This window comes from Kogia breviceps, chromosome 11 (genome assembly GCF_026419965.1).
Source record: "Kogia breviceps isolate mKogBre1 chromosome 11, mKogBre1 haplotype 1, whole genome shotgun sequence".
NCBI classification, from domain to species: Eukaryota; Metazoa; Chordata; class Mammalia; order Artiodactyla; family Physeteridae; genus Kogia; species Kogia breviceps.
In genome coordinates this window covers 71,816,113-71,824,823 of record NC_081320.1, presented here as the reverse complement: position 1 = coordinate 71,824,823, position 8,711 = coordinate 71,816,113, and the positions used below count along the sequence as shown (strand labels likewise).

Below are 8,711 nucleotides of genomic sequence, written 5' to 3'. Positions count from 1 at the left end.
ATTGGAGATCTCTCTCTCTCTCTCTCCCTGTGTGTGTGTGTACCTTTTTGTAAGAAAATATTTATTTAAGAACTTTCTGTGTAGAGAAATACGATGAATGTCATAAAGCACCTAGATATTATGATAAGTGTGTTTGGAGAAGGCAAAAGTGTTTTGTTTTCTCAATATTTAAACATGGCCAACGCATAAGTTGGGATGTTTAAATGCTACGGGAATACTGACAGTAACAAGGAAGGACTCTAGTGTAATATAGAGGATAATTCTCTCTAACCTAGAAAGGAGAGTTGGGTGCTGAAGGATGACATCATCAAAACAACATTGGAGGAAGATGCATTTGCATCAGTGTCCAGGATAACTTCAGGATGATCTGCCCATGAACCCAGCTGTCCTGGAATCACTGGGGCCAAGGGGGGAGCTGGAATAATAATCCAGATGTGAGGTGATAGAGGCATAGTGATAGCAAGTCGAAGAAATGAAGAGGAAAGATTGGCTATAGAGACATTTAAAAGGAAGAATCCCTACCACTTTGTGAATGCGATGGAAAATTCTAAAATATTGAGTCTGAGTGTCTTGACTGACTTGTCAACACCAGAAAGAGAGAGAGGTGAGGAGGGGCCGTTGGACCACAGGGAAATACGAGTTGACCTTTAGACATACTGAGTTCTACAACACAGTGAAACGCCCAGGTGGAAATTCTCCAGCTCTATCCCTGTCGTTTTAGGACACTGTTATTCTCTAAGGGAGATATTGGTGATATCAGATCTGGAGATGGCAAAGGGAAATTTAAGACAAGTGAAGAACAAGCTAAGTTTGAAAACGTTGAGGGCACGGCACCGCCCTCAGCACTGCTGAGACATGCCTCGGTGTTCTGGTTGGATATGTGATCTCCCATCATCTTGTCTACCTGCCAGGCTAAATGCCCTCATACATCGACTGTGCTCTGGCTTAGACTCCTGCTTCTCCTCGCCTGCAAGTATTTAGCTTGCGGTCAGGGATTAGGAGATGTCAACTTTATGACTTAAAAACACAGAAGAGCAATTCTTCTTTTACAGTGGGCTCAAATATGGAAGCCTCCAAATCTGTCGGGTAGATACATAAGTCAGACTTATATGGAGCGGAATGCCAGTGTCTCTGATCCAGTCCTCTTGGTAAAGTTTAACTCATCCTTCGAGAGTGAACTCAAAAGTTACTGTCTCTAAGTAGCCTTCCTGACTTCCCCAGGTGCTTAGTCTTTTCATTGTCCACGTTGCCACACTCGTTGTTCTGCTTTGTGCTGGAGTGCACAGAAAAATCTATGTGTCTGTCTCTCACCACTAGACTGGGAGCATCCAGAAGATGGGAACCATTGATTCATCTTTGTATTTCCCACTCCCTTAACAGAGTGGGGCTCGTGGGTGAGAGTTCATTGTTGGAAATATCCAAAAGAGAAAATTTAAGAACGTGGATGGAACGATACGCAGTTGCTGTAGCGAAACCTGTGTACACATCGTATGTCACATCCCCGCTGGTGCTGTTAATGCCGCACCAGCAGAGGCAGTGCTCTTATTACATGCTGCTGGCCCATATTTGTAACATGTGACATTTTTTATGAAATACTGTCAAGGGTAATCCATCATATCGTAACCTTTGGATTCTACGCTGAGACCGGTCTTCAAGATCACATAAATGAACTTCAAGGAGAGTGCTGTTTTCTGAGAAGGGTATGATCAAGGGTTCTGGCTAGGAAAATGCAGCAGAACATTATTTTCTTTTAAGTTAAACATAAGGGCCTGAGAAAGAGGGTTCCTTCTGTCAGCCCCAGTCAGGGCATGGTTATTGTGTAAAGATGATCAGGTGACTCTGAAATGTGGCAGAATGTTTTTTTCTTAGAGTACATCAGGGTTTGAGAAGGGGGTGAAGAATTGCTAAAGGTTTGCCCACCCTTGGAACTTGCAAGGTTTGTAATATCTTTATCGAATATCTTTATCTCAAGAGGTGTTTTAAAAAAATAAAAGGACACATGACAACTTGAGCGAATTTCAATATCAGCCGTGGGCTCACAGTTAAAGATCTTCTCTCTGTATCCGTAAAGATTTAGGAATTTACACATCGTATAGAGTATAAATAAAGGAGAGCTTCTAAGTCTCATCATTTTTGTGTAAATCCAGATAAGACTCCTTTGATGAGCTTAGCGGTTCCTGTTAAGGAAAAGCTTATAGGTGAGAGGAACACTAAAATTATAATTCTTTGTCTTCCTTAATTAGACTGAAGCTCACCATAGATCTTGCTGAAGCTGTGATAAAATTCAAGGAATAATTCACATTGTCAGGTCAGCAGTATGACTGAAGGATTTGCTTAAGTGATCTATCTGTGAACGGAGGTGATCAGGAGAGGTACACAGTCTTCATGGGAGATAAACCCTCTGAAGATGCTGAGTACAAACAGCAATGAAAATAAATCCCAGCAAGTTTCTTATATCACCTTTACAGATGTCATTTCAGAGGAAATATATAAATCACATTCATACCAATTGATGTGGGCCACTAATTAGTAAGTCCCATTAAATCGTGGAGTAATGACATTCAGCATCTAATGAATGCCTCATCATCTTTTGATCATTAATATTTCACAGCATGAGAACACAAGAATTGGCATCCCTGGGCTCACGCAGCATGGTTTTCTGTCTGTGATGTGGCCCCAAGGGCATTAAGTGGCACGAGGGTATTGCTCCTCTGCCGTGAGGCTGCACAACACAATTAACTCGGGACCCTGAGTCCTAACGTTTCCTCATTTTAGAAAATGCGAATCTGCCTGCCATTCTCCGAATTAACATCTGTGACTGCCCAGTGCCCTGGTAAACAGAAGCAAGCTGAGATGTTGACTTTGGTGTGTAATATTGCTTCGCTGCTGACCCTCACGGTCCATGCAAGAAACTTGCACAGGAGAAAAAAAAAATCATTCCTTTGATTTATGACTAAGGGCTTTCTTTATTCAAAGGCAGTAATCACCTCACAGAGCAGGTGCCATTGCAAGGACTTATTGATCCTGTGCGCTTCTAGAAACGCCAGGAGGCCGTCAGTCCGGCGGGAGATGGAGGTGGTCAACGAAAAAGAAGTCCATCTCCGAGCAGGCTGGAGTGGGAGAAAATCTCTGGCCATAGAGACCTATGGCTCCAGTGACGCTTGGTGCCTTTCTTTCAGAAGAGGGTCTGGAGCGGAGAGAGCGCTGAGAGGCTGCTGTGGGCAAGTGAGAGAGAAAGGGAGGATGACAGGGAGACAGAGCTGCCGAGGGGTCTCCGAGGCTGCATCCTTCAGGAGGGGGGAGAAAGGGTCTTCGTCTCCAGATCGAGATTCCTAAGAGTTAAATATCACCACGCAGCCGACCCGGATGGGATTTGCTTCTGGGTAGAAAACGCGACACCGATCAACATCAACTTGGACAAGTGACAAGACTAGGTCTGATGTTGGTGGATGTCTTTTCGGGTCGTTGGAGGGGAGAGGACGGCAGGCAGTGTGCTCGGGGGTAGCTGGAGAGAAACGTCGCGTCCAGGGCAGCGATAGAAAGCGACAAGGAGGGGGCAGACAGAGGGACGAAAAGAGAGGGAGGAAGAGTTGAAGAAAAGTAGGGGGAAAGTAGGGACAGGGTGAAGAGGGGAGAGGAACGGACGAGGGAGAAGTGAGGGCGGCGAGGACGGATCCACAGGGAAGGGGGATCGCGGCAGAGCAGGGAGCACGGGCTGGTCGCGAGGTGCGGAGCGGGCGCAGGGGTGCGCGGGGGTGGCGGCGCCGGGAGGGAGGCGAGGGGGCTGCGGGAGAGGCGGGGGGCGAGGAAGCGCTCGAGGCTCGTGGAGGCGCGGAGCGGCGGACCGGGGAGGGGGCGGGCGCGCGGTCGAAAGGGAGCCGAGGAGGGAGCGCGCCGGGCTGGGAGCCGAGGGCGGACGGGAGGTGGGGGGCAGGTGGGGGAGCGCGGAGCGAGCGGAGGCCAAGTGCATTGTGTCTGGCGGCGGCGCGCGAGCCCACCGGCGGCCGCGGCGGGGCGGGCAGCCATGGAGCCGCGGGCGCTCGTCACGGCGCTCAGCCTCGGCCTCAGCCTCTGCTCCCTGGGGCTGCTGGTCACGGCCATCTTCACCGACCACTGGTACGAGACCGACCCCCGGCGCCACAAGGAGAGCTGCGAGCGCAGCCGCGCGGGCGCCGACCCCCCGGACCAGAAGAACCGCCTGATGCCGCTGTCTCACCTGCCGCTGCGGGACTCGCCCCCCCTCGGGCGCCGGCTGCTCCCGGGCGGCCCCGGGCGCGCCGACCCCGAGTCCTGGCGCTCGCTGCTGGGGCTCGGCGGGCTGGACGCCGAGTGCGGCCGGCCGCTCTTCGCCACCTATTCGGGCCTCTGGAGGAAGTGCTACTTCCTGGGCATCGACCGGGACATCGACACCCTCATCCTGAAAGGTGAGCGGCGGGCGCGCCCTGCGCCCCGGGCGCCCGCGCGTGGAGCGCAGCCCGCGGCTTCCCCAGGGGCGCGCCGGTCCCTGCGGCCGCCTCCCCGCCGCGTCCTCGGCACATTCTTTCGTCTCCCCCGCCGCCTCCTTTCTTTACCCCTCCCCTCTCTCTTTCTTTCCCAGTCCCTCCCTTGTTCTGTCTCGCTCCTCTTTCTTTCCCCGACTCTCTTCTTTCCTCTCCATCCTCCTTTTCCTTTTCCCCCTCTTCCCTCAAGTCTGGGCTTCAGCTCCCCGCCTCTATCTCCTTTGCTTCCTTGGCCTCCTTTCCCCCCTCTTCTCCTCGCCTCTCGTCCTTCGCTGTCTTTGTACACTTGCCTGACTTGGAACGCACGGGTCTGTTTTCTGGACGCTGCTCCCCGGGAAGGTACACATCAAAAAGACCCGACCTTTCCCACTTGGGCTCCTCGCCTTAAGTTGTACTCTCCTTTTAGAAATACCTTTGGAGGAAAAGTGGTGCAAACCTCAGAAGAGGAGGAAAAGGGCTTTTTCTTGTATTGTGCTGATGTTGGTAGCAGGCGGGACTGATGTGTTATGCCAGCCCGGCAGGCTAATGGAGAGCTCAGGAGGCCGGAGGCACCTTCCTCTAAACCCCCGAAGTGCAGGGGTTAGACCTCAGATAACATTAATGCATTGGTGGAGGCAGCTGAATGCTGATAGGACATCTACTTTTTTCCAACCTGGCTAGCCACGCCAGGGCGAGGAGAGTGGAAAACCGGTCCAAGCCTTTTAAAGTAGAGCTTTCCGTATTTGCACAGGGAGTCTCTACAGAATCACTCTCAAATTTGTGATACCTTGTAAGGCTGTTTTTGTTTTATTTGACACTGAGTTGTAGAGCATCAGTTTGCTCTTCTGAGGTCTAGGTGACACCTGGCTCCCATGCGTGTAATCGGATCGTTTGCATTTTTTTGGTAATGTCATTCATGTAAAAATATTCACTGTGACAGTCTTACTGCTGAGGCTTCCTTCTAACTTTCCGAGCTCGACCCTTATGACAAATTCTTTTTCTCTGAGATGGAAAAAACAAAACAACGCACCTTCTTCCCTTGGAGTCATTATTGCTAAAAAAGAAGTCGTCTAAAATCAGTACATTTAAAGATTTAGTAGCCATTCAGGAAAGCAAAGAAGCAGATTTGTGTTGAATTCCGGTTTGGAATGGAATTACATGGAAAGGAGGGGAGGGGGTTAATAACATGTTGGCCTCGGAGTCTTGTTCGTTGGCGTATTCCTCATTTCTCAAACATGTCAACTTCTTCCTTCCCATAGCCAGCTCAGCTGGGGACTGCCATCTGAAATCTGTCTGTGTGTGGAAGGACCCCAGCGCTTTTGGGGGGGGGAGCAGATACAGTAACCTTCCTTTGGGAAGGGCGCTGCATTCTTTCCTCTCCTAACTCACATCCAAATCTGATTTCTCCTCATGAAGATGCTGCATAATTAATTTTGATAGTAGCATAGTACATGAACAAACTGTAAAAGCTGAATTTGGAGGTTCGGTTATGGAATGCTCGTTTAGGCAAGGCAATTTTGAAAGCTAAGCAGTGTAGTCTGTCTTTGGAAATGACAGAGCTGCATTTCCTTACACTCTTCCTCTGCCGAGAGTATTTGATTGCATGTCAATTGGATATAGAATAATGCCTGAAACAGCAGGGTAGAGTTCATTCAATCCAATGGCAGGCGGGAAAGGGTGTCCCACAGGACACTTGCACATTCCCCACCTCCCCACCTGGGCTGGCTAGCTGAGGTGCCGAGCTCCAGGGAAGTTCAGAATCGAAATATCCTAGAGGCTGAAGGGACTTTAGCGGTCTGAATGACCGCTAAATGACCCTTCTTCTACATCTTTCTGACAAACGGTTGTCCAGCCTAGCACTTCCCTAAGACAGAACTTGTGTGCTCATTAAAAGAATTATAGCTTTCTAGACATAAATGCAAGTTTGGATTAAAACGATCTCAGATTTGTAATACTGATGGTGTTTAGCTAATCCTTTCTGTAGGAAACTAAAGAGTTCTAGGTTGTCATCAGAAGACCTGGGCTCCATTGCTGGCTCTACTGCTAAATTGCAGGGCTTCCTCCAACAAGTGTCCAGGCCTCCTTGGCCTTCAGTTTTCTAGTTCATAGTAGGAAGGCTCACTGTTCTTTAGGGGATTTTCTAGTTCTAAAATCTGTCATTGTTGTACTAATAGCATGTAAATTTAGCTTCCTGGGAAGTCAATGCGCTGACATTATTGACATGAGGAGTTTGGAGGAAATGACAGACGTTCAGTATGTTATAGGATCATAATCTGTTGTTTGGGAGATGGCCAGAAGGGCCTCAAGTACTCTCAATATTGCTACTCATCTACCTTGGGCTACCTACATAACTCTTCTGGATCTCAGTTTCATCATCTGTGAGATGAATGAGTGAAATGAACAGCTTTAAAATTCTGTGATTCTAAGAATAATTTCAACAGATGATTTTGACACCCATGTTAGGTAAACATTATTACCTTTGTTTTGGCATCTGTGATATGAATTTGGCATTTGTGGTGTGTTTTGACATCTGTGGCTGTGGTATGAATTTCTTAAATGAGCCCTGTATAACTAGAAATCAACATGACATCTAATTTAAAAATTTGGACAACTAGGGTCCCACATTTCATTCTTACTTTCTTCTTTGAACTACCTTATGAGTCCTAAGATTTAGAAATGTTAACGATAGGAAATGAAGAAAAGTACTCACGTGAGAGAGTGGGGAGGGGTGGAAAGGGCCACAAGAAGTGCCTGACATACTTGATGAGCTTTTGAGGGAAAAAGAGGTCAGCCTTTCTTCCTGTGGACTTAGAGCACAAAGCCAGGAGGTGGGTGGAAGTTACAGAGGGGAAAATGTAAAGTTGATAATATGGAAGACCTCTCACAATTGGAATTGTTTGCATTTCCTGGAGGCTGGGAAAATATTTCTGAGAGATGTAGAGGAAAAAGAAACAGACAATGTGGAGAATGAGAAATTGGCTTACAAGTGCAACATATAGGCTCTGTAGTGTTCATCTACTTAAGAGAAATCACATGAGCCAGAAGAGCCGTGGTCTCATTGGGACAAGTATTTGGGAAAATCATCAAACTCTGACTGTCACCCTTTCATTATGATTCTGTGTACTTCTAGCCCAGAGTGACCCTAGAAGGTCTCCCCTAGATTGGACCTCCAACCAGGACCTTCAGTAAGAATGGAGGTAAAGGGCTTCCCTGGTGGCGCAGTGGTTGAGAATCTGTCTGCCGATGCAGGGGACATGGGTCCGGGAAGATCCCACATGCGGCGGAGCGGCTGGGCCCATGAGCCATGGCCACTGAGCCTGCGCGTCCGGAGCCTGTGCTCCGCAATGGGAGAGGCCACAACAGTGAGAGGCCCGCGTACCAAAAAAAAAAAAGAATGGAGGTAAAGTTATAGATAAATCCATTAAAGACCAAGACTAAAACTCGATGCTACTCTCCCAGGCTAACGAAAGACCAGTCACCAGCACAGTTTGCATACCATTGTTTTTCCTTACTGTATTGACTAATCCACATTTCACTATCTTGCCCACTGGGATAACATGGGAACTTACAAATGCTGTAGACATATTAAGTTCACACTATATTATCATAGTTTACTATCCAATAAAACAAATGCCCATCGAAAGGCTGTTACGTGCAAGGTCATATTAGGGAGATTTCGGCTACACATGTGGGGATTCTTTTCCGTTTGAGCTGGTCAATTGACTAACTTATTCTTCCATACATAGACCCTTCTTGCAGTTAACTTTTGTTGCTAAGGAAGCTTTGCCCGTCAAAGTAAAGACAGTCTCTGATAAGTATGCAAGTGAAGTCATCCTCCACCCAGCAACAGGGGGGCTAGAATAGTTGAAGGAGCCTTGTGGTAGGAACTTGAGAGAATGGGTTTAAAGAGTAGGTTCTTTATGCCTTCATTCATCCAGTTTATTCCCTCAATAAATATATATTGAAAGCCAGGTATTGTTTTAGGTATAGAAGATACAGGATTGAGCAAAATGGATAAAAATGCCTGCCCTAATAGAGTTTATATCAAGTGGTGGAGTTATTTTCGAGTGGATTATACAGTCACTACTCTTAGTAGGCTGTGGGAAGAACACTGTGCAAGCTGGTAGAGCTGGTAAGTACGTGACAGAAAATACGGTGCAGAGTGATGGATAGCTGTACCCTTTGGGGGACGCCCGGCCATTCTGTTCCAAGTGCAATTCTTATGTTTAAACT

General features: G+C 47.8%; 1 protein-coding gene across 1 annotated transcript in view; it reads left to right on the top strand.

Annotated features, from left to right (window-relative positions):
• The first annotated feature begins 3,911 nt into the window (after nucleotides 1-3,911).
• Nucleotides 3,912-8,711, top strand: part of TMEM178A (transmembrane protein 178A) — a 50,200-nt gene continuing 45,400 nt past the window's right edge. Inside the window, exon 1 of the mRNA XM_059078837.2 lies at nucleotides 3,912-4,424. Coding sequence (XP_058934820.1) covers nucleotides 4,025-4,424 — 400 coding nt within the window. The 5' untranslated portion in view covers nucleotides 3,912-4,024. The remainder of the gene's footprint in view (nucleotides 4,425-8,711) is intronic.